Source organism: Somniosus microcephalus, chromosome 19, assembly GCF_052327205.1.
Source record: "Somniosus microcephalus isolate GS21.2 chromosome 19, FLI_Smic_1.0, whole genome shotgun sequence".
Classification (NCBI taxonomy): Eukaryota; Metazoa; Chordata; class Chondrichthyes; order Squaliformes; family Somniosidae; genus Somniosus; species Somniosus microcephalus.
Window position 1 is genome coordinate 5,453,291 of NC_141005.1, and position 26,314 is coordinate 5,479,604.

General features: G+C 48.2%; 1 protein-coding gene across 1 annotated transcript in view; it reads left to right on the forward strand.

The window, feature by feature from the left end:
- The first annotated feature begins 1,433 nt into the window (after window positions 1-1,433).
- piwil1 (piwi-like RNA-mediated gene silencing 1) overlaps window positions 1,434-26,314 on the forward strand; it is a 66,641-nt gene continuing 41,760 nt past the window's right edge. The window contains exons 1-4 of the mRNA XM_086011889.1: window positions 1,434-1,520; window positions 6,213-6,327; window positions 24,172-24,280; window positions 25,125-25,253. Of these exons, the coding sequence (XP_085868015.1) occupies window positions 6,247-6,327; window positions 24,172-24,280; window positions 25,125-25,253 (319 nt within the window). The 5' untranslated portion in view covers window positions 1,434-1,520; window positions 6,213-6,246. The remainder of the gene's footprint in view (window positions 1,521-6,212; window positions 6,328-24,171; window positions 24,281-25,124; window positions 25,254-26,314) is intronic.

Genomic DNA, 26,314 nt, shown 5'->3' on the forward strand with positions numbered 1-26,314 from the left:
TGAAAATACAACCTTCTTACTCAGAGGCGAGTGCTACCCACTGAGCCATGACGTTCAGGACATTTTAAAATTGCTAAAATGTTTGTTTATAATGCGCAAATGATATCAATTCACTCCTGAAGATGGTGTCATTTCATAAATGTCACATTCACTTTTACCTGTGCGAGAGACATAGTAGAACATGAAGAGCTCCAATGTCCCCCATCTGAGGCTGCACCAGACTGTTCGCAACCTTGGTGTCCTAATAGAACCTGAACTAAGCTTCCCACCCCATGTCCTCTCCCTCACCAAGACCGCCTACTTCCAACTACATAACATTGCCCGTCACTGTCCCTGCCTCAGCTCATCTGCTGCCTTTGTTACCTCTGGACTTGACTATTCCAAGGCTGGCCTTCCATCTACCACCCTCCGTAAACTTGAACTCATCCAAAGCTCTGCTGCCCGTATCCTAACTCACACAGAGTCCCGTTTACCCATCACCCGTGTTCACAGACCTACATTGGCTCCTGATCCGACAACTCCTCAATTTTAAAAGTCTCATCCTTATTTTCAAATCCCTCCATGGCCCTCCCTAGCTCTGTAATCTCCTCCAGCCCCACAACCCTCCGAGATCTCTGCGCTCCTCCAATTCTGGCCACTTGCGCATCTCCCGATTTTAATTGCTCCACCGTTGGCGGCCGTGCCATCAGCTGCCTGGGCCCGAAGCTCTGGAATTCCCTTCGTAAACCTCTCCGCCTCCTTTAAAATGCTCCCTAAAACCTACCTCTTTGACCAAGTCTGTCCTAATATCTCCTTATGTGACTCGGTGTCAAAGTTTGTTTGATAATCGCTCCTGTGAAACTCCTTGGGACGTTTTGCTACATTAAAGGCGCTGCATAAATGCAAGTTGTTTTCATTATTATACTCCTCCTCTTCATGAGAGGAGAGTTACTATGTTGAACCATTGATGTGGAATGAGGTTTCTATCACAGGTTGTGCAGGCTGCTGTATTACAAAATTAGCAGCTGAGGAAAGCGTTTCTTTTGGTTGAGCATGAAATAAATAAGAACAGAAAACCTTCTCTTTCCCCCTGAAATATTACCCAGACTTTTTCTTCTTTTATATCCGACAGGTTCGGAATTTCCACACACTCAAATCTGCGCGCCTTTTTCGACCCCTGGCCGTCCCGACTGCGCATGCGCAGAGCCAGCGGCCCCCCCCAGAAAAGAAATCCTTCCGCTGGCTCAAGGCGTGAAATAGATCTGGTTTCTATTTTTTTTTGAAAAAAAAAATATTTCCACTTAAAACAACACAGTTGATTGGCAGCACCAGCAATGCAACGGAAGCTAAGTTTGAAGAGAAGGTTTGAAAAGTGGAGCGGGTGCGGCGGAGGGATCCAGGTGGAGCAGGGGCGGGAACGCGTGCCTCTGGGCGGGAGGCGGCCAGAAGCTGCGCGGCGCGGCTCGGGGCGGGAGCGGGAATCTGGTGCTGCTGATTTACTTACAGAGGCCGCTGAGGAAAATGCTCGTTTGATCTTCCAGGTGGTTCCCAATGTAATTTCTCTGGGGTTTGGTGGAGCAAAGACTTCCGAGCCGAAGGGATTGTGCGCTTTCATTTGCTGTGGGTATCATTGATTCATTGGGACTGTTTCCAGCAAGAGGTGACCTCTCGCCCCAAACTAGACCTGCCCCAAACTAGAGCTACCCACCCCCCGGCCCAAACTAGACCGCCCCCCTCCGCCCCAAACTAGACCCCCCGCCCCCCCCCCGGCCCAAACTAGAACCCCCCCCCCCCCCCCCCCGGCCCAAACTAGACCCCCCCCCTCCGCCCCAAACTAGACCCCGCCCCCCCCCGGCCCAAACTAGACCCCGCCCCCCCCCGGCCCAAACTAGACCCCCCCCCCCCCCCCCGGCCCAAACTAGACCCCCCCCCCCGCCCCAAACTGGGACCCCCCCCCCGCCCCAAACTGGGACCCCCCCCCCGCCCCAAACTGGGACCCCCCCCCCGCCCCAAACTGGGACCCCCCCCCCGCCCCAAACTGGGACCCCCCCCCCCGCCCCAAACTGGGACCCCCCCCCCGCCCCAAACTGGGACCCCCCCGCCCCAAACTGGGACCCCCCCCCGCCCCAAACTGGGACCCGCCCCAAACTGGGACCCCCCCCCCCGCCCCAAACTGGGACCCCCCCCCCCGCCCCAAACTGGGACCCCCCCCCCCGCCCCAAACTGGGACCCCCCCCCCCGCCCCAAACTGGGACCCCCCCCCCGCCCCAAACTGGGACCCCCCCCCCCGCCCCAAACTGGGACCCCCCCCCCGCCCCAAACTGGGACCCCCCCCCCGCCCCAAACTGGGACCCCCCCCCCCCCAAACTGGGACCCCCCCCCCGCCCCAAACTGGGACCCCCCCCCCGCCCCAAACTGGGACCCCCCCCCGCCCCAAACTGGGACCCCCCCCGCCCCAAACTGGGACCCCCCCCCGCCCCAAACTGGGACCCCCCCCGCCCCAAACTGGGACCCCCCCCGCCCCAAACTGGGACCCCCCCCGCCCCAAACTGGGACCCCCCCCGCCCCAAACTGGGACCCCCCCCCGCCCCAAACTGGGACCCCCCCCCGCCCCAAACTGGGACCCCCCCCCGCCCCAAACTGGGACCCCGCCCCAAACTGGGACCCCCCCCCCGCCCCAAACTGGGACCCCCCCCCCCCCCCGCCCCAAACTGGGACCCCCGCCCCAAACTGGGACCCCCGCCCCCCCGCCCCAAACTGGGACCCCCCCCCCCCCCGCCCCAAACTGGGACCCCCCCCCCGCCCCAAACTGGGACCCCCCCCCCGCCCCAAACTGGGACCCCCCCCCCGCCCCAAACTGGGACCCCCCCCCCGCCCCAAACTGGGACCCCCCCCCCCCCAAACTGGGACCCCCCCCCCCCGCCCCAAACTGGGACCCCCCCCCCGCCCCAAACTGGGACCCCCCCCCGCCCCAAACTGGGACCCCCCCCCGCCCCAAACTGGGACCCCCCCCGCCCCAAACTGGGACCCCCCCCGCCCCAAACTGGGACCCCCCCGCCCCAAACTGGGACCCCCCCCGCCCCAAACTGGGACCCCCCCCCGCCCCAAACTGGGACCCCCCCCCGCCCCAAACTGGGACCCCCCCCCCCGCCCCAAACTGGGACCCCCCCCCCCCGCCCCAAACTGGGACCCCCCCCCCGCCCCAAACTGGGACCCCCCCCCCCCGCCCCAAACTGGGACCCCCCCCCCCCCGCCCCAAACTGGGACCCCCCCCCCCGCCCCAAACTGGGACCCCCCCCCCCCGCCCCAAACTGGGACCCCCCGCCCCAAACTGGGACCCCGCCTCAAACTGGGACCCGCCCCAAACTGGGACCCCCCCCCCCCGCCCCAAACTGGGACCCCCCCCCCCCCCCGCCCGCACTTCTCTCTCTCTCTTTCTCCCCTTCCCAAACCCTTCTCTTCTCCCCCATACCCCCCAACCTGGCCCTTCTGCCCCTTGCCCTCCCTCCCCCGAGAGGTTACAGAGGAGATTTACTAGTGTAGAGGGACCTTGAGTGCATGTCCACAGATCCCTGAAGGTGGCAGGACAGGCAGACAAGGTGGTTAAAAAGGCATACGGGTTCCTTTTCTGCCCCCCGCCCCCCCACAAACCGATCAGTCAGCAGCTGTGAAATGAAAAATCAACATAAAAGTTTTTGCGATAATTTAATGCAATTGAAAGATAACCAGCTCCATTGCTAGGGTTTGCATTTCTCCACTTTTTTAGTTTTGACAATGGGTTATACCAAAAATATTAAACTGTTGTCTTTTACAGATGTGAATTGATTTGCTGTGTGTTTCCAGCATTTTCTGTTTTCACAGCTCAATGGTGTTGCATTGGCACTGCCAATGTGCAGTGATGTTCAGCGAGGTGGTTATTTTTTTGTTTCCTGTCATTTAAGTCAAGGTGAGAGCCTACTGGTCTGTCACTCAATTAGCCACTCTTAATCTATAACCGTGCAGTGAATGCCATCCTGTGGTGGTGGCCATGATTCCCATCTGATGGCCATGTGTAAATTTCTAGTATATCGATCAGAAGTGCAAACCGCTGATCTTTGCCTCCTTTTCTTTCTTGTCCCTATTTTCCTGGTTCTCTTTTTCCTCTATCCCTTGCCATGCCGTATGATGCATTTACTCAGAGACATTGAAGCAAGGCTATTTTTCCACAAATGTTGGTGAGGGTGGCTGTGTAACTATTTGTACCATGTAAAGCCAGCATTTTGAAAATCATTTGCTTCGTGTCTCCCATTAATTTTTTTTCCAGCCAAAGTAGGTCAAATTTTTTTAACTGATCTTTTAAACTCCATGTTTTAGGTCAGTATAGCAGTCAAGACTATATTACCAGCTAAAAGTGCTGCAAATACCATCTTGTAAATTTGTATCTTTGGCAATGTTTTAGTGTAAACCTATGATTTTATGTAATAAAAACAAAATGCTGGAATTCCTCAGCTGGTCAGGCAGCATCTGCAGAGAGCGAAATATAATGTTTCTGGTCGATGACCCTTCGTTAGAACTGGAAAAAGTTAGAGATGTAACAGGTTTTTAAGAAAGTAGGGAGAGGGGGAAGGGAGGAAAGAACAAAAGGGAAGGTCTGTGATAGGATGGAAAGCAGGAGAGATTGAGACAAAAGGGATAGTGGTGCAAGGCAAAAGGAGATGTTAAGAAAGAAAAGATGACTAGATGAAGTGTAAATGGCAATGGGAGAATGATCGCCAGCTGCCACGTGAGAGAGAAAAATGATGGGGGCAGAGGTTATAGTCTGAAATTGTTGAACTCGAGTCCAGAAGGCTGTGAAATGCCTAATCGAAAGATGAGGTGCTGTTCCTCGAGCTTACGTTGAGCTTCATTGGAACTGTAAGAGGACGGAGAGGTCAGAGTGGGAGCGGAGAATTAAAGTGACAGGCGACCGGAAGCTCGGGGTCACCCTTACGGACTGAACGGAGGTGTTCTGCAAAGCGGTCACCCAATCTGCGTTTGGTCTCCCCAATGTAGTGGAGACCGCATTGTGAGCAGCGAATACAGTATACTAAATTGCAAGTTGAATGTCTAAATGTCTTAATCTAAATGTACACTCTCTGGAGCCGCAAGCCTACATTTCGTTGTACTGCACTTGTGCACTAACAATGACAATAAAGTTGATTATTATTATTTATTATTATAGAAGTACAAGTAAATCGCTGTTTCACCTGGAAGGAGTGTTTGGGATCCTGGACAGTGGGAAGGGAGGAGATAAAAGGGCAGGTGTTGCATTTCCTGCGCTTGCACAGGAAGGTGCCGGGGGAAGGGGTGTTGGGGGTGATAGAGGAGTGGACCAGAGTGTTGCGGAGGGAGCAGCCCCTTCGGAATGCTAAAAGGGGAGGTGAGGGGAAGGTGTTTGGTGGTGGGATCACGCTGGAGGTGGTGGAAATGGCAGAGGATGATCTGTTGAATGTGGAGGCTGGTGGGGTGAAAGGTGAGGACACGGGGAACCCTATCATGGTTCCGGGAGGGAGGGGAAGGGCTGAGAGCAGAAATCCGAAATAACAGAAAATGCTGGAAAAACTCAGCAGGCCAGGCAACATCTGTTGCGAGAGAAACAGAGTCAATGTTTCAGGTCAAAACCCTTCTTCAGTTCTGAAACGTTAACTCTGTTTCTCTGGGCTTATAGTGAATGTTTGTCAATAGCCTATCCCCAGAGATGGAGACAGAGAAGTCGAGGAAGGGAAGAGTCCGAGATAGACCATGTGAAGGTGAGGGAGGGTTGAAATTGGAAGCAAAGTGAATGAAATTTTCTAGTTCAGGGCGAGAGCAGGAATCTGCGCCGATACAGTCATCAATGTACCGGAAAAAGAGGTGAGGGAGGGGACCTGAGCAGGACTGGAACAAAGAATGTTCCACATATCCCACGAAAAGGCAGGCATAGCTAGGACCCATGCGGGTTCCCATATGGATTTGATTTGGAGGAAGTGAGTGGAGTCAGAGGAGAAGTTGTTTTTGTGTTCCCCTCAGCAGGGAGCCATTCAGCTGATGGCAACTTCAGGACTGTCGGCAAGTTGCTTGGTCAGAAATCCTGATCGGGAAGCATCTTCTAGGAAAGTTGTGCATGTCTCCGAGTCCTTAGTCTAACCGTACAGTACTGGCATTCCTGGGGGTGTAATGCATTAAGTTTGCAGCTGGACTCTGACTGACTTTACATGGTTATTTTCCCTCCTCAGACAGAAGCTGTGGGAAGTTGAGGAATTTCTAACAATGACCGGAAGAGCCCGTTCTCGCGCTCGAGGGAGGGCTCGTGTCCCTGAAGTCAGTGCCCAGCTTCTTGTCCCAGGGCTGGTAAGTCATTTTGCTGCTTACACATAAACATATTTTAGATTTTTGCTGAGGTTCTGTAGTTTACAACAAAGCCCATACAATATAAAGTGTTAACTCAGTGAATATAGTAAATCTGCTGGTGGGCAGCTGTCATTTATTACCAGGCAAACCACTCTGCGAAATAATGTAATTAAAAAAAAAAACTAATTTGGAACACGTGCCACTAGCACCAAAAGTAAGGATTCAAATGTAATGTGTCTAAAATCTGGACCTTCATCAATGAAAATTTTAGAATTGGTATACTTAATTACCTGATCTAAAAATTGCCTGAACTAAGCATCATAACTGCTCTATGAACTCCTGATTTTAAGCAGTATTCATTAAGTTTGTATTAAGACCATTTGCTTTCTAAAAGGTTTCAGTAGCGCAGGTTTACTGGTCATGATTCATGATATTTTGCTTTGTATTGATTTTGGTAGTTTCCTGTACAATCCGTTGCTTAAATGTTTACAATGCTTGTTATGGTATTCAGATCTATTAGTGTACAGTATCTTCAATTAAGATGATTTTAATGAGTTAAACATTGATTTGGATCAGATCTGTTTTGCTTTGTTCATGCTAATGTTTAGACCATTGTGGTTTGATTTAAACATTTAGTACTTGAGCAATCTTAAGTCTTATTGGGTTTCTTTGTACTTGAATTCTGTCTGTGATATTTCTGTCTTCGTCGTTATAGTTAATCTCTGAATAAACGTCTTCCACCAATTTCCAAATAACTAGCTTGGGAGTTAGATTTTTGTTCTATCCGTGTGTTAATGGAGACACGGAATGCAGGAGTTGGTTTAACAGGTGTTTACTGAACAAAGTCTGGAGGTGAACTAAAAGATACAAGACACTATACAGGCTTATATAGCCCGAGTGGCCACTACCGGCATTACAGTACACAGGGGCTCTTAAAGGCACATACACCACAATTCCTCCCCTTCTAGACAACCAGTACATAACATTTTTAAGTAATCATTAATTAACATGTTTACAAGAACAATAATCTACACATTTGCTGCAGTTAATCAATTATAAGTTAGTCTCTGGAGGCTTCCTGACTCGGTCCGGATAACGCCTCGGTGGTGTAGTAGTTTTCGGTGGTGTAGTAGGTTCTTTTGGCAAGGTCGATTCGGCTTGAATGCCAGTGTCGGGTTCATCTGGTTCCAGTATCACCGGATCGGAGGTAGATACTATGGGTATCTCTGCTTCATCATTAGGCGTATAGAGTTGTGGTGTAGGTTGTCCCTTTTCGGATGACTCTATGATCTGGTCAGCATGGCGTCTTATTATGCTTTCTCCAATGTCCACGGTATACATCAGCGGTCCTAGTCGTGTGCAAATAGTTCCAGGCTGCCATTTCTCGGTACGGTAGTCCCGGGCCAAAACTTGTTGACCTATCTGGAAGGTTCTAGTTGGCCTTTCATTCATGCCTTGAAATTACCAGTTCTGTACGTCCCTTCTGATGTTTGGCTTGATCAAATCCAGCCGGCATCTTAGTCTTCTATTGAAAAACATCATGGCGGGAGTTTGGTTTGTAACCACATGTGTTGCATTCCTGTATGCAAACAAGAAGTTATCTACCTTATGCTGTATTTTTATGTCTTCATTACCCATGGCCTTTATGGCCTTCTTGAAGGTCTGGACAAACCTTTCAGCCAATCCATTGGTGGCGGGATGGTATGGGGCGGACGTGTAGTGCTTAACCCCATTGTTTTTTTAAGAACTTCCTGAATTCTTCGGACACAAATTGCGGTCCATTATCAGAACAGATCTGTTCAGGCAGCCCATTCCTGGCAAATATGGTCCTTAATACTGTGATGGTTTTTTCCATGGTGGTGGAGGACATCTTTATTACCTCCGGCCACTTGGAGTGTGCATCAACCGCGATTAAGAACATTGAGTCCATAAATGGACCAGCAAAGTCGATATGTGCCCTTTGCCATGGAGATGAGGGCCACTCCCATGGATGTAGAGGGGCTTGTGGTGGGGTGTTTTGGACCGTCTGGCATCCTAGACAGCCCTTGGTCATTTCTTCGATGTCTTCATCGATACCTGGCCACCACACAAACGCTCTGGCTAGGTTCTTCATTTTCACTCCACCCAGATGCCCCTCGTGAAGCTCCTTTAGCACTTTATCCTGGAGTTTGGGTGGAATCACCACTCTGGATCCACACATCAAGGTTCCTCGGCACACTGACAGCTGTTCTCTTCTTTGCGAGAATGCTGGCAACAGTGGTTCGCCATGTGCTGGCCATCCCTTCACCGTTAAATCGTAGACTCGTGAGAGAGTCGGGTCATTTCTCGTTTCCTTTTCAATGGTAGAATTTGTTACTGGTAGACATTCCACTATGGTTGAGTGGAACATCTCCACTGGGTCCACTGTAGGTGCTTCTTCTACTGTTGGCAACGGTAGACGCGATAAACCGTCAGCATTTCCATGCTGTTTTGATCCTTTGTATTCTATGTCATATTGGTGTGCCCCTAGGAAAAGGGACCACCTCTGTAGCCATTGCGCTGTCATAATGGGAACGCCCTTTTTAGGGTTGAATATGGAGACGAGGGGTTGATGGTCAGTCAACAAGGTAAATTTTTGTCCGTGTAGGTAATGGTTGAATTTCTTCACTCCCCATATCAGGCTGAGTGCTTCCCTGTCGATCTGGGCATAGTTACGCTCAGCTGAGTTCAATGAGCGTGACGCAAAAGCTATCGGCCGCTCTGAGCCATCAGGGAATCTATGCGATAATACCGCTCCTACGCCATAAGGGGATGCATCGCACGCCAGTCTGATTGGCAGTGATGGGTTGTAATGAGCCAAAACTTCCTTGGACGTGATCAAGCCTTTGCATTTATGGAAGGCACGTTTACACTCTTCGCTCCATTTCCAAATTACTCCAGTTTGTAGCAGTTCGTTAAGAGGGTGCAGAACAGTTGACAAGTTCGGTAAAAATTTATGATAGTAATTTATCAATCCCAGGAACGACCTTAATTGTGAGACATTTTCAGGTGCTGGGGCTTTTATGACCGCTTCAATTTTTTCAGGTGACTTATGCAACCCTTCTTCATTAATTATGTGGCCACAATATGATACTTGTTTCTGGAAAAATTCGCACTTGGGGCGATTTGCTCGTAGGCCCCGTTCTCTAAGCCTAGTGAGCACCTGCTCCAAATTGGCAAGGTGCTCGTTGTCGTTTTCTCCTGTTACAAGGATGTCGTCTAGGTAGCATTGAGTCCCCGGAATCCCTTGCAGGACTTGCTCCATAGCTTTTTGCCAGATAGCTGGAGCTGATGCTACTCCGAAAACCAGTCGATTGTACTGGTACAGGCCTTTGTGTGTTTATCGTGAGATGCTTTTTAGAGGCCTCCTCAACCTCCATCTGTAGATATGCCTGTGCCAAGTCAATTTTGGTGAAACGTTTCCCTCCGGATAGTGAGGCGAAAATATCTTCTATCCTCGGAAGAGGATACTGTACCGTGTGAAGGACCGGGTTTGCAGTCACCTTGAAGTCCCCACAGATGCGAATTTTTCTCTGTTCAGATTTATCATTATTCAACGTTTTCTTCATGACCGGGACGATGGGTGTTGCCCACTCGCTGCAATCTATCTTGGATAACATGCCTGCCTTTTCCAAATTCTCCAGCTCTGCCTCGACTGCTGGACGAATTGCGTATGGCACCGGCCTTGCCTTAAAAGACTTGGGAATTGCCGCATCTTCCACTTTTATTGAGGCGGTGACGCCTTTCAAGGTTCCTAGTTCCTGTTGAAACACTTCTTTGGCGTTGGCCAAGATGTCTTTTAATCGTTCAGGTATGACGTCATCATCATTTTTTTTCTTACTGGTCACCGTCAGTGCCTGAATGGAGTGCCAGTCTAAACGTATCTTCCTGATCCATTCACGTCCCAACAGCGGTGGACCACCATCTTGCAGAATGTATAAATACAACTTCTGTATTTCCTTGCCGTTGTATACAACAGGCACCCTTATTTTCCCTCTGGGGTATACTTTCTGCCCCGTATATGTTTTCAATATAATGGATGTGTCTTTCAAAGGTATATGCGGAAATAGCCGCTCGTAATCCCGTCGACTTATGACGGTCAGAGCTGATCCTGTATCTAGCTCCATTTTAACTGGGGACCCCGCTATCGTGAGGGTAACCCAAATGGCCTGGTAATCTTCTTTGGCAATTACATTATGTAATTTGAGACAGCTTAGTCTCTTGTTTCTGGAGTCGCTATCGCTCTTCTGGTCTTCGGAGCTACTGTCCGTCATCATTTGTACCTTTCTGTACTTTTCCTTATTGATTTTTTTTCTTTCTGTCAGTGGATTTTTTGTTTCCAGATCAGCATACACGTGCAATGTATCCCATCTTTCCGCATTGCCTGCATGCTTTGTCCTTGAACCAGCAGTCCCTCTGGTCATGGGTGGATCTGCCGCAGCGATAACATCTCTCGAAACCCTGTGTCATTTTCATGGGTGCCGAAGTCCTGTGGCTTTTGCTGTATCTCTGCAGCTCCTCTTGCTGCTGCTTCGTATGATACAGCCACACTGAAAGCCTTGTCCAGTGTCAAATCTTTCTCGGAAAGTAGCCTTTTCTGTGTTCCTTCACTTAGGAGACCGCAGACGAATTTGTCTCCGAGAATCTGCCAGTCCTGCCCCGAATTGGCAGTGCTTTGACAGCTTTCTTAATTCGGTGAGGTAATCAGCGTTACTTTCATTCTTGTGCTGATTCCTCCTGAAGAATTTGAATCGTTCCGCTATCAGCAGCGGTGTTGGGTTTAAGTGCTCCTGTAGGGTATCAACAATCTCCTTAAAATTCTTGTCCATCGGTTTGGCTGGAGTGATTAAGTGTCGTAACAGCCCATATGTCCTTGCGCCCATTAGATTTAGAAGTACCGATGCCTTTTTATCATCCTCTATTTCATTCGCTGTGCAATATACCTCCACTCTTTCCACGTATGTGGTCCAATCCTCTACATCACTATCGAAAACAGTAATGTTGCCAGTCTTAGGCATCCTGAAAAAAAAATGGCGCCTCCCGCGCTTTCCTTTCTTCCCTGCCGAGAAAAAATGGCGCCTCCTGCGCTTTCCCGCCGCTGCCGCTGCTGACAACGCTGTTCTCCGCGGTTTTTATTTATACAGATATTTTTAATAGTTGGAGACTCGTTCCCATCGGACTCTCTGGGACTTTTCCCTCCCTCTGCTTGGTCCGAACGCCGACCTGCTTTGCAGCGCTGGCCGTCTCCCGAGTGCTCCACCCTCCGTCTCTGTTTGCCTTCGCTGCTCGGCCTTGCTGCAGAGCCAGCCGATCGAGCCCCAGCCCGCCGCCCAGGAAGGATTATTGCAGTACCTGCCACCAGCCCGGCTAGCTGGTGAAACCAGTTTTTTTTCCTTTTTTTTTTCTTCGACTTTCGTCTGAGGAATCGATCTCCTTGAGGTGCTGCCGAATTGCAGGTAAGTCCGTTTCCAATTCGTCGCCACTGTTGTATCCGTGTGTTAATGGAGACACGGAATGCAGGAGTTGGTTTAACAGGTGTTTACTGAACAAAGTCTGGAGGTGAACTAAAAGATACAAGACACTATACAGGCTTATATAGCCCGAGTGGCCACTACCGGCATTACAGTACACGGGCTCTTAAAGGCACATACACCACAATTTTCCCCCCATTTCACGGCTGCATCCTTGTGGCTTGATGATTTCCTTGCATTTGCTCAACTTTGAAATGTTTTTAAAGTAGGGAAAATAATTTTTTTTGCTTATGGGATCTGGCCGTCGCTGGCAAAGCCAGCATTTATTGCCCATCCCTAGTTGCCCTTGAGAAGGTGGTGGTGAGCCACCTTCTTGAACCGCTGCAGTCTGTGAGGTGAAGGTACTCCCACAATGCTGTTAGGGAGTTCCAGGATTTGGACCCAGCGACGATGAAGGATCGGCGATATACTTCTAAGTCCGGATGATGTGTGACTTGGAGGTGGTGGTGTTACCATGCATCTGCTGCCCTTGTCCTTCTAGGTGGAAGAGGTCGCGGGCTTGGGAGGTGCTGCCGAAGAAGCCTTGGCGAGTTGCTGCAGTGCATCTTGTAGATGGTACACACTGCAGCCACTGTACGCCGGTGGTGGAGGGAGTGAATGTTTAAGGTGGTAGAGGGGGTGCCAATCAAGAGGGATGCTTTGTCCTGGATATTGTCGAGCTTCTTGAGTGTTGTTGGAGCTGCACTCATCCAGGCAAGTGGAGAGTATTCCATCACACTCCTTACTTGTGCCTTGTAGATGGTGGAAAGGCTTTGGGGAGTCAGGAGGCGAGACACTCGCCGCAGAATACCTAACCCCTGACCTCTCGTTGCCACAGTATTTATGTGGCTGATCCAGTTAAGTTTCTGGTCAACGGTGACCCCCCAGGATGTTGATGGTGGGAGATGTGGCGATGGTAATGTCATTAAATGTCAAGGGGTGGTGTTTAGACTCTCGCTTGTTGGAGATAGTCATTGCCTGGCACTTCTGTGGTGTGAATGTTACCTGCCACTTAGCCCAAGCCTGAATGTCATCCAGGTCTTGTTGCAGCGGGCATGGACTGCTTCATTATCTGAGGAGTTGTGAATGGCGCTGAAAAATGTGCAGTCATCAGCGAACATCCCCATTTCTGGCCTTATGTTGGAGGGAAGGTCATTGATGAAGCAGCTGAAGATGGTTGGGCCCAGGACACTGCCCTGAGGAAATCCTGCAGCGATGTCCTGGGGCTGTGATGATTGACCTTCAATCACCACAACCATCTTCCTTTGTGCTAGGTATGACTCCAGCCAGTGGAGAGTTCACCCCCCCGATTCCCATTGACTTCAGTTTCACTAGGGCTCCTTGATGCCAGACTCTCTGAAATGCTGCCTTGATGTCAAGGTCAGTCACTCTCGCCTCACCTCTGGAATTCAGCTCCTTTGTCCATGTTTGGACCAAGGCTGTAATGAGGTCAGGAGCCAAGTGGTCCTGGCGGAACCCAAACTGGGCATCAGTGAGCAGGTTATTGGTGAGTAAGTGCCACTTGATAGCACTGTCGACAACATCTTCCATCACTTTGCTGATGATTGAGAGTAGACTGATGGGGCGGTAACTGGCCGGATTGGATTTGTCCTGCTTTTTGTGGACAGGACGCACCTGGGCAGTTTTCCACATTGTCGGATGACATTGGATGATATGAGTAGTGAGAAGTGCATTTAAAATGAAGAAAGGGGATATATTAAATAAACTAATCAAACTCAAAGGGGAAAAAAACCCTGGTCCGGATCGATTGCATCCATGCATTTTAAAAGAATCTAGGGAAGAGATAGCAGAGGCCTTACTACACATATTTAATAATTCATTAGAAAAGGTGTAGTGCCAGAGGACTGGCGGATAGCTAACGTAATACCGATATTTAAGAAGGGAGATTGAACATGCCCAGGGAATTATAGACCAGTCAGTTTAACGTCGGTGGTAGGAAAAATAATGGAATCCCTACTAAAGGAGAGAATAGAAGAACATCTAGAAACGAAAAGTATAATAATCAATAGTCAGCATAGATTTCAAAAGGGAAAATCTTGCTTGACCAAACTTACTGAATTTTTGGAAGAGGTAACAGAGAGTAGACAATAGTAATGCAGTAGATGTAATTGATCTAGATTTTCATAAGGCCTTCGATAAGGTACCCCATAATAGACTAATGAATAAGGTCAGAGAATGCAGAGTCAGGGGACAAGTAGCAGAATGGATTGCTGGCTGGCTTCAAGACAGGAAGCAGAGAGTGGGAGTAAAGGGTAGCTCTTCACAGTGGCAGAAGGTGGGTAGTGGTGTTCCACAATGATCAGTGCTGGGACCACTGCTGTTCACAATTTACATTAACAATTTAAACTTTGGAATCAAAACACAATTTCTAAATTTGCGGATGACACCAAATTGAGGGGGAGGGGATAGTCAATACTGAGGAGGACTGCAACAAATTACAGGAAGACATTAATAAATTTGCAGAATGGGCAAATAATTGGCAAATGAAGTTCAACACTCTGGTCCTGAATTCCCTGCAGCATCTACCTTCTGTAAGAGGTGATCCCCACCTCAGCCAGAAACAAATGCAGCTCTCTCCTGAAGGAATTCAAGGGGTCGGAGTCCACCGCACGAGACGGCAGCCTGTTCCAGAGGTTCACTGTTCTCTGGGGAAAAGAACCACCTCCCGACAGCTAACCTCGATCTACCATAGACAGCTTAAATTTGTGACCCCTGGTCCTGTCTAACTTATTTAATTGAAATAAACTGTCAGCTGGAACACATCTATTCCCTTAATTATCTTATAAACCTCAATCAGATCCACCATAAGTCTATGTTTTAGACTGGGAATTATTCTAGTGGCCCTCCTCTGCACCCTTTCCAAAGCCTCAACATCACCCACCATGTGCGGAGACCAAAACTAGACACAGTAGTCCCAAGTGCGGCATGACTAAAGTCTTATACAAGGACAAAGTCTTGTACCCAACTGTTCAATGGATAAACCCCAACATCCTATTTGCTGTAGCTATCGCTACACGGCATTGCTCATGTACCTTTAAGGATGTATGCACTAGAATGCCCAAATCTCTCTCTCTCGCCACCAACTTTAATGCCTTCATAGGTTGAATGCAGATTTTACTGTATTTTGAGGCTTTGTGCATAATACCTGTGAAATTAATGAGGCAGTTCCAGGAGCCATTAATTGAGTCAGGTTTAAATAATAAAATTAATTCCCTGACTGATTCAGTAAAGTTACAGCTTTGAGGGAACTATGATTTGAAGTTTGAAGCCCTGATCAGTTCATGGCTGATTTCCTGCATAGCCCTGCAATCAAACTGCTGCATCTGAGTAATCCCCTGTCCTTAACTAAAAATGGGTCAGATTAATCTTTTGATACATTGACGTTGGTTTAAAATCACATTGTGGATCACTTTTGTTACTGCAGTGACCCCTTGTGTAGGGGCTGGTGAAGTTACTATTTTTATTCCTGATTTGAAGTTTATGTTCCATGTTTTGGGACATACAGGAAACTTTGTGATATCCGGGACCGGCGTGTTGCCGATCTATCAAAACTGCCGGACATACAAAGTTAATGTTGAAGCATACGGAGGTTTTCATCTCCGTATCTGACAACAAACACTTGCTTAGCAACAGCTTCTAAAGAGTCGGCTGCAGCTGCAAGCGTCTCTAGCTGAAGCTGTTGCTATAGCTACAGACCTTGCAGTGCCTGACTGGGGGAAAAAAAGAGAACTAAAAAAACGTATAGAAAACGGCTCCTGATTTTTGCCGTTAGATCGAGTATTCTGGACATACAACCTCCGGATAAACCAAAGTTTCCTGTATTTGGAATTTTAAAACAAATTGTGTATTCCTTGCCATACAGGCATTTTCTGCTCTACAGGAGTGATCAATGTTGGCCAGGACACTGGGAGAACTCCGCTGCTCTTCAAACCTTGCCCTGGAATCTTTTATATCCACCTGAGGGCAGTTTCAGCCTCAGTCTAACGTCTGTCAAAAGACTGCACCTCTGACAATGCAGGACTCCCTCAGTACTGCACCTCTGACAATGCAGGACTCCCTCAGTACTGCACCTCTGACAATGCAGGACTCCCTCAGTACTGCACCTCTGACAATGCAGGACTCCCTCAGTACTGCACCTCTGACAATGCAGGACTCCCTCAGTACTGCACCTCTGACAATGCAGGACTCCCTCAGTACTGCACCTCTGACAATGCAGGACTCCCTCAGTACTGCACCTCTGACAATGCAGGACTCCCTCAGTACTGCACCTCTGACAATGCAGGACTCCCTCAGTACTGCACCTCTGACAATGCAGGACTCCCTCAGTACTGCACCTCTGACAATGCAGGACTCCCTCAGTACTGCACCTCTGACAATGCAGGACTCCCTCAGTACTGCACCTCTGACAATGCAGGACTCCCTCAGTACTGCACCTCTGACAATGCAGGACTCCCTCAGTACTGCACCTCTGACAATGCAGGACTCCCTCAAATCAATCAAAAATCAAATCAACTTTTATTGTCATTGTTAGTGCACAAGTGCAGTACAACGAAATGTAGGCTTGCGGCTCCCGAGAGTGTACATTTGGATTAAGACATTTAAACATTCAACATACATTTGGCTTGTAATACATCAACATAAACATAACCCTAATAAAGTGCATTGGCAGATGTGCAGGCTTTATAGTTTATTTGTGGAGTTCAGTAGGATGACAGCCCTGGGAAAGAAGCTGTTCCTAAATCTGGTCGTACGGGTGCGAATGCATCTGTGGCGTCTCCCAGATGGCAGGAGGGCGAACAGACTGTGGCTGGGGTGGGTAGGGTCTTTGATGATGGACTGTGACCTCCATAGACAGCGTTTCTGGTATATGTGCTCTATGGTCGGTAGCCGGGTGCCGGTAATGCGTTGGGCAGCTTTGACTATCCGCTGCAGGGCTTTCCGGTCATAGTAGCTACAGCTGCCATACCATACTGTGATACAGTTCATCAGGATGCTCTCTATTGTGCAGCGGTAAAAGTTAGAGAGGATCAGGGGTGACAGATTACATCCCTTCAGCCTCCTTAGGAAATATAGGCGCTGCTGGGCCGCCTTCACCAGAGAGGTGGTGTTGAGGGACCAGGAGAGGTCTTCCGTGATGTGGACTCCGAGGAACTTAAAGCTGTCCACCCTTTCCACCACAGCCCCATTGATGTGGATGGGGGTGTGACTTCCGCCTTTGGACTTCCTGAAGTCCACAATGATTTCTTTTGTTTTCTTGGTGTTAAGGGCCAGGTTGTTATCGGCGCACCACTTCACGAGATGCTGGACCTCCTCCCTGTAGGCTGACTCATCGTTATTGGTGATCTGGCCTACTACCGTGGTGTCATCCGCAAACTTGATGATGGTGTTGGAACCATGAACAGCCACACAGTCGTGGGTGAAGAGGGAGTAGAGGAGGGGGCTCAGCACACATCCTTGTGGGGCCCCTGTGTTCAGGGTCGGGGGGTGGTGGGGGGAGGTGTGGTTACCTAATTTGACAGACTGGGGTCTGTTTGTTAGGAAGTCCAGGGTCCAGTTGCAGAGGGAAGTGTTCAGGCCAAGAGTTTGGAGTTTGGTGGCCAGCTTGTTGGGGACGATAGTGTTGAATGCTGAGCTGTAGTCTATGAACAGCATTCTGATGTAGGTCTCCTTACCATCTAGGTGATTCAGTGCCGAGTGTAGAGCAGTTGTGATTGCATCCTCCGTTGATCTGTTTGCACGATAGGCAAACTGGTGTTGGTCAAGGGAGGCAGGAACACTGGCTTTGATGTGGGCTAAGACCAGTCTCTCGAAACACTTCATTATGATGGGTGTGAGTGCAACAGGTCGATAGTCGTTCAGGCACATCACAGCTGTTTGTTTTGGCACAGGAATAATGGTAGCAGTCTTGAAGCATGTAGGGACTACTGCCTGGGCCAATGACAGATTGAAGATGGCGGTGAAGACATCAGCCAGCTGATCAGCACATTCCTTGAGTACCCGTCCAGGGATGCTATCCGGTCCAGCAGCCTTTCGTGTGTTCACTCAGTACTGCACCTCTGACAATGCAGGACTCCCTCAGTACTGCACCTCTGACAATGCAGGACTCCCTCAGGACTGCACCTCTGACAATGCAGGACTCCCTCAGGACTGCACCTCTGACAATGCAGGACTCCCTCAGTACTGCACTGAAGTGTGCAAGTCTCTGGAGTGGGGCTTGAATCCACAACCTTCCCTCTGAGCCAAGGCTGATGCTCTTGATGGACATGGTTGCAGTATATTTGTAGAACAGGAAAAGGTACAGAGACAACCTTGACTAAAGTTCTGCAGCCTCCTTGGTTTGTCTTGCTCCAATAGTCAACTGATGCTCAAACCTACACTGGTTCCTCACGTCCATGTCTGAGTGTTACTGATTCAGCAAATAGTACCAGTGCAGTGCCCAGCCGCCTGTTCTGTGTACTTGTACTCATGAGGTGTGTAATAGAATTTTGGCCTTTACCCCAAGGGGATTGGAATAAAAAGTGATGCATCAGTTGTACAGAGTCTTGTCAGACCCCATCTGTACTGTGTTCAGTTTTGGGCACCGAACCTCAAGAAAAGCCTTCGAAGGTGGGTGTAGCGCAGTTTCACCAGAATGATACCAGGGCTAAAGGGTTAAATTGAGAACAATTTGCATAAAGTTGCAATCTGTTGAGTTTAAATGTTTGAGGGATAATCTATTCGAGGTCGTCTTAAAAATCATGTTCGGATTTCATCTGGTGGGTGAATCCGGAATATGGGCATAATCTTAAAATCAGAGCTAGGCCAATTAGGAGTAAAATCGAAGCCTTTTTACCTCACAAAGGGTAGTGGAAATCTGACGCACTCCCCCTGTAGTGTATGTACCCGTCTACCTTTAAGGGAACTATTGAATGTAACCGTTCACCTTTAAGGGAACTACTTTAGGTGTGGCACTATTTGTTTGGCTTCTGTATACAGTAATACCGATAGTGACCACACCAGTATATAAGTGTTGTAGCAGGATTTCTGGGGCAGATTCGCCCGGACCTTCGAATAGTAAAGACCTGTTTGTTTGTTACTTCTGAAGTCTGTGTATTTATTAACTGCACAACCCACAGACTTTACAGTGGCGACGAGTCCGATCGTACCCTGCGGCAAGATTACCATAAGCAACGAAGAGCGTCGAAGAGAGACAACCGCCCTCGTCGTGCTACCAAAAGAAAACACGAGGCTGCAACAACAGAAAGCAGGAAGACTAACAACAAAAGCTGTATCAGCAACAGGCACTGACTACCCTTCTGCCACGGTGCGGAGTGAGCCGACCAGCAAGAAACAAGGCGGCCAAAGAGACTGTGAGTAGGGGAAGGTGTAGAAGCATCCGGAGGATAAGGGCAGAGCACTCGACCTCGGTCGAGGGGGAGCTGTGCCGGCCAAAAGTCGGGTCCAACGGCGTCGGGTGACAGCCGGACCGCGATCGGCGGGACAATCGGGGCAGCGACCGCAGCCACGAAGCGCTGAGCCTGCGAGTAGGCGCGGGAAGAGAAACCCAGCTGCAGCCGCGGAGGGAAACACCGGTCTGCGAGAGGACTCGGGAGGCGAACGGGAACCGTGCGGGTGAGAGCCGGGTGCGGAGAGAGAGACTGCGAGGAGCCGGTCCAGCGGCTGAGCTGTTCTCCACCAACGGGGTACTCAGAGCCGGCAAAACCGAACGTGCGGGAGTGGGTGAGAGACACAGCCGAAAACGGGGTGAGAGACTGCGCGAGAGCCAGTCCAGCGGTGAGCTGTTCTCCACCAACGGGGTACCCAGGGCCGGTAGCATCGAACGTGCGGGTGAGAGCGACAGAGCCGGGTACGGAGAGAGAGACTGCGCGAGAGCCAGTCCAGCAGCTGAACTGTCCTCCGCTAACGGGGTGTACCCAGCGCCGGTAGAGCCGTGCGGGCGGGAGGAAAAGACATAGCCGAGTAAGGGGAGCTGTGCGGTAGCCAGCCAGCGGCTGAACCTGTCCGCTGAGGGGGAAGCGTACCCCTTCCACCGGGAAGAAACGCGGGAAGCCGCCATTAGGCGGAGAAGACGCTAGAAGCGGGAAACCGCCATTGAAGTGGGCGGGGCGAGAAAGGAAGAGCGGGAAACCGCCATTTTTGCGGGAAAACCGCCATCTTGATTGACATACCGCCATTGAAGTGGGCGGGGAGAGAAGGAAAGAGCGGGAAACCGCCGATTTCGCGGGAAAACCGCCATCTTAGAAACAAATAAATAAGAAATACTGGTGCTGCTCCCAAGGGAAGAAAGATGCCTAAGCGAGGGAATATTAACGACTTTAATTCTGAAATAGAAGACTGGGCCACGTACGTGGAACGCATAGAGATCTATTGCGAAGCCAACAAAATAGAGGAAGACGACAAGGCGATAAAATTGCTAAACTCGATGGGGGCAAAAAACATACGGGCTCTTGAAGCATTTAATAGCACCAAATAAACCAGCGGATCAGACCTTCGAAGAGATTGTGGCTGTGCTGAAGGACCACTTGAACCCCACACCGCTGATGCTGGCTGAACGATTCAAATTCTACGCAAGAACGCAGAAGAAAGACGAAAGCAATGCGGAATACTTGGTCGAACTGCGTAGGCTAGTGAAATACTGCCAGTTCGGAGGGAATCTGACAGAAGCGCTGCGGGACAAGTTCGTATGCGGATTGTCCAAAGAAGGGACGCAGAAGCGACTACTGGAAGAGAATGACCTCACACTGGACAGGGCTGTCCTTATAGCTGCATCGCACGAAGCCGCAGCGAAAGGAACGGCGGAAATGCAACTAAAGGCGGCGGCACTCGGGGTGGACCAAATTACTTCAAGCACAACAAAATGCTACCATTGTGGGAAGACAACGCATGACCAGAATCAATGCTGGTTTAAGAACCAAGAGTGTAGGAAATGTGGCAAACTGGGTCACATCGCGAAGGTATGCCGGTCCGGGAAAAAGATCAATAATCAAAGGAAGCCACCACCAGAAAAGTACAACAAGGTACACAAGGTGGCTGAGAAGAGTTCAGACGAACAGAATTCAGACTCAGACCCAAACAACCAGGAGCTGGGTAGTCTGAGAATCCACAATGTGGGTAAAGAAACGGATCTACAGGCCATCTGGGTCATACTAAAAATAGCTGGAGTCCAAATAAGAATGGAGCTGGACACTGGATCAGCTCTATCAGTCATCAACCGAAGGGACTACCACCGGCTATTCTCTCACATACCTTTAAGAAATACCAAGTTCGTATTACAGACATACACGGGGCATAACATATACCCCGTGGGGAAAATAAGAGTCAAGGTGAGAGATAGGGGTAAAGAACACCCAAGAATGAGCTTGTACGTATTACCTGAGGGAGGACCACCACTTCTAGGACGGGAGTGGATTAAGAAAATAGACATGGAATGGCATTACCTAAAAGCCATAATGAGGGAGGACTCGGTGCAAGCTATTAGCTCAGATTCTGAAATGGATGATGATAAGACCAAGTCGAAAACGAAGACAGGCAGAAGGACTTATGGTACCAAGAAGAATAAAGCTGCAGAGCAGAACTCCAGGTTGACAGAGAATTCTGAGCCTGTTCAAGCAAAGGATTCATCCATGACGGAAGAACACCGAGCTCGGACGCAAACTTATGTCAAAGTACGACAACAATTAGAACAGTTGAGTGATCGTCTCGTACAGGAGATGAAAAATATGGAAAAGTTCTGGGACACCGAATGGGGGACCCTGGAAAGACTACAGAGACAGCTAGCTCAAGCAGAGAGCGACCATAGAGCCTCATGGTCAAATACCAATCACATTCCCCTGATGCTGTTCAGGAACTAGAATATTTACAGAATGAACCAAAGGAAGAGGAATCTTCAGGGAGCCAGGATTTTATTCCAGTTCTTCTTTACGACTCTTTACAAGCAGAGTGTGAGAAGTTGAAAGAACAGTATGAACAGGCCCAGGCTACAATTCAGGAGGGGGTTAACTCGGCAGCCTCCGAAAAGCTAGTTTCAGTAGAAGGATATGAACAACTAAAGGTTGAACATGAGCAAGAAGTCCAAAGGCTGCAGGAAATTCTTGATGAGCTCAAGGCCAAGACAGACTCATCGATAGAAGCTCCATCCATAGATGAGCAATTAGAGGTGAAAATCATGGCAGAACATGAAAGACAGGATGTCCAAGAACTTATAAAAACATTGAAGGACACCCAAGACAAATATGAGGCGGCAATGTCTGAGGTTCAACAACTTGAAGAACAGATTCAACTGGGAATCCTTGCAGTGGAAGAACAGGACACTGTAAGAATGGTCCCTGAACATGAACTAGAGAGCATCAGGGCGCAACTTTGGCTTTCAGCGCTCGGCAAAGTTCAAGAGGAACGTAAGGTGGAAGTATTGGAGAAAGAGGTGGATGAAATGGAGAAGACTCTGATCCACCGTGTTCCCAGGGAAGAGTTAACGGTCGGCCAACTCCTTCATATGCTGAAGGACAAGACTCTACAAGGGGAACAATCTGAACACGAGCTTCAATCTTCAGGGGGAACGAGTTCGGAGCTCTCAAAAGTCACGGAGATAGCTGAGGTGGCAACACAAATTTTACAAGGATGCCAAAAGTACGTTGAATCACGTCAAGGTGAACAGAAGAAGGTGGAAACCGTTACTTCAGTAGAAGGGTTAAATAGCCTGATAACGCAATTACCGGTGGAAAGGAAGGTATTGAACTCACAAATGAGGTCCGTCGTGAAGGAATGGCAGATAACCCAGGAAGAGCGGGATGAATATGAATGCATGAAGAAGGCTTTTCAAGAAAGATGTTTAGGGAAGGAACCACCGTCAGCTAACGTCCAGACGGGTGAGGAGGAAGAAGAAGTCTCTCTCGCTGGCCTAACTCAGGACGAACCTGAATATTACCATGACCTGTTGAGTGACACTGAATATTACGAGGATGTGGTCTGCCCAGCTCGTGATGAAAACTCTCAAAGTGCTGAAATCCGGATGAAGCACTTAAGGTCTAAGGAACATAGAGAGTTGGTGGCGCTACAGCTGGCAGCCGAGAAAGGAGCTCCGAGAGTTTCAAAAAGGCAGAAAAGAAAAAGAAGAAGCAGAAGATAATAACTGTCTAAAATATTAGCACTTCTACCATTCCAGGCGGGACATTACGAAAGGAGCTAAATTAGTTGAAAAACTGGAAAATGTCAAGACAGCCAGTTGGTTGTCAAAGTCCGCACTGCTGGTTCAACAGGACGAAAGTTAAAGCTGCTAAGTCAAGAAAAAGGCTATGGAGGAGTCACGCTAGCCAGGTGAACCGGCTACACCAATGAAATGTTGTTCGGAACGAGTCAAGATCAGAGACTGAATCTATGAACTGTTTCCGCAGAGACGGAACCTTTGAACTGTTTCCACCGAGATTATATTTGTAAATTGTTTTATATGACATTGACTCCACCGAGATTATATCTGTAATTTGTTTTATAGGAAGTTGAAGATATGTATGTTTAACGGGGACTCTGTAAGTAATAAGCTAAAAAGGGAGGATTGTAGTGTATGTACCCGTCTACCTTTAAGGGAACTATTGAATGTAACCGTTCACCTTTAAGGGAGCTACTTTAGGTGTGGCACTATTTGTTTGGCTTCTGTATACTGTAATACCGATAGTGACCACACCAGTATATAAGTGTTGTAGCAGGATTTCTGGGGCAGATTCGCCCAGACCTTCGAATAGTAAAGACCTGTTTGTTTGTTACTTCTGAAGTCTGTGTATTTATTAACTGCACAACCCACAGACTTTACACCCCCCAAAAGGCTCTGCATGCTGGGTCATTTGAAATTTTCAGGACTGAAATCGATCGATTTTTGTTAGGCAAGGGATATGGAGAAAAGGCGGTAAATGGAGTTGAGGTGCAGATCACCTGTGGTGTAACTGAATGGCAGAACAGGCCCGAGGGGCTGAATGGCTCCTGTTTCTGTTTAACATCGTCATTGTTGCCATTCTGGAGTTGAACATTTTTGAATTTGGTTTATATTTTTGTCAGTGCATGTGTGTACAGGAAAACAAAGGGACACGAAGATTGGCAGTTTGCTGCTGGTGGAAAGGATGATTGAATTGACTTAACATCAATTGAGTTGTTTAACTTAATATTTTTCCTACCTGTATTTAAACTTTTGCAACTAATTTTAATCAGGAGCATATATCGAAAGGCAGTGGGGTTATTATCACTACAAATCTAATTTGCTAATTGCTTCAGAAATAAATGCAGGACTATCTTCTATTTTGAAATGTAGGCACCTGCTCCAGTACCAGCTCCCACAAGACTTGTCACTGCAGGGGAGCCTGAACTACTCGGTCGTGGTCGACAGCGAGGGCCCTCTGGAATAGTGGGGCGCAAAGATGGTGAGGCTTGATTGAAATGTCTCTACTATCTTAGATCTTGCAAAGGAAACTATAACCTCTGTACATAAATGTTGTAACCATCTAACAGCTATCTTAGTGTAATAATTAAAGAACAGCTATCACTTAGATGGAAATGGGGCATTCTTGTGTGCAAAGATGCCTGTTTAGAGGTCTCAAGTATGTCTTGGTCAAACCTGAAGCCGTATAATGTTGGGGTGCATGATGAATCCACATTTGAAAACCTTGCTGGAAGATTTTCGGTTGAGTCTCATTACTAGCCCCCTTTGTGGCATTGCTAGCATAGCCTATTCAATCTATGATTGTCTCAACTAGACCACTAGCCAGTTAAGAGATTGGTGTTCCAGATATTGAATCTTGGTGTCCTCAGCTCTTGCACTTTACCAGCTTTGCATACTATACATGGTGTGTGAGCTTAAAAAAAGCAAATACTGTACTGTAGTTCTTTTCACTGGTGTTCCTCTTTCAAGTGAAGTTGGCCACTTTGCTATAGTTATTCTAAAGACTCCAGGGCTTGAAAAGAAGTGCATATAGATAACTGGGCATCATGTAGTACAAGAAAACACTGATCAAATATTTCTGCTGTAAGAATTCCTTGATGGGTGTTCTTCCTGTTGAATGTGGAGCATACTTGTGACTACATTTAAAAATTAATATTCTGCTCTTATCTAAAATTGTAATGAGTTTCTTGAACAGCATCCAATGCAAATGGAAGCTAGACCCAACAGGACCTTGTAATAATTTCTCAAGACTGATAAATTGAGGAACATGGCTCCACTGCACTGGATTTTACATTGTATGATTTATTGTTTCCTGAAAATGGCAGTCATTGAGGTGGTGTCTGCTGGATTTAAAGAGCTGTCATTGACTGAAAGAGGTGGTCGGCGGCGAGATTTTCATGATCTCGGAGTTAACACCAGGAAGGCTATGGAGCATGTCAAGGAGTCCAAAACAGGTAAAGACTAATGTCGAGCAGTCAGGCTTTCATTTGAAGTTGCTTGTATTGGTGATCTCGGTTTCTATAGTCAAATCTTAGATCATACGTTAATATCACAGTTGCTTTATCTTCTAAACCCATTTATCTCCACTGAATGGATAAGTGATCAAATTGCTTGTTCTAGATCAAACAAGTCCAAAAAAGTAACCTTAAAGGTTTCTATATTTTCTCTCATTTCATTTCTATTTGCTCTACATTTTGCTATGTGTTTCACATTGGCTTTGTCTCCTATCCCTAACCTTTCAGCTTTTAAATGCTTTTTAAAAAAAAAAGCCACTCTTGTTCTGCAGAGTTCAGCACTCACTAAAGATTAATTGCTGCATTATTCAAATTGCTGTAGTTGACAACAACAATCCCAGGATCGAGCAGCTGGTACAGTACTAATGGTGCTTTTGTGAAGTCACTTGTGAATTGGTGGTTCCAATGTAACTGAATCAGCACAGTGAGAAGGCAGCAACAATGCATAATGATTCCATTACACTTGTCTGACTCATGTAGATTGACCACTAGATTTGTTAGATGGTTAACACTGGACATTAGGTGCTCCCATTTCCTCCGAATCTTTATACCCTATTGCAGTACATGTCACGAGTGCAACTGCAGTAACGCTCAGCTTTGGGGAAAAGTCAGTGCCCAGTATAATCTGGCTAAAACAATGAGATGCATTGAGGCTTTTGCCACTTAGGAGGTGAGGTTACACCTCCATGTAAACATAACAGCCGTTTTGGTTGTTTCATAGTGTTTAAAAAGCTAGTACAGGAAACTTTGTTATATCCGGCACCGACGGGACCGAGCTGTTGCCGATCTATCAAAACTGCCGGACATACCAGCGTTAATGTTGAAGCATGCGGAGATTTCATCTCCGTATCTGACAACAAACACTGTTGCTTAGCAACAGCTTCAAACAGTCGGCCCGTACCTTGGAAGCGTCTCTGTAGCTTAGCAACAGCTTCAGAGAGACTTTCCAAAGCCTGACTGTTGGGGGGAAAAAAAGCCACGAGATGAAAAACAACCTAACA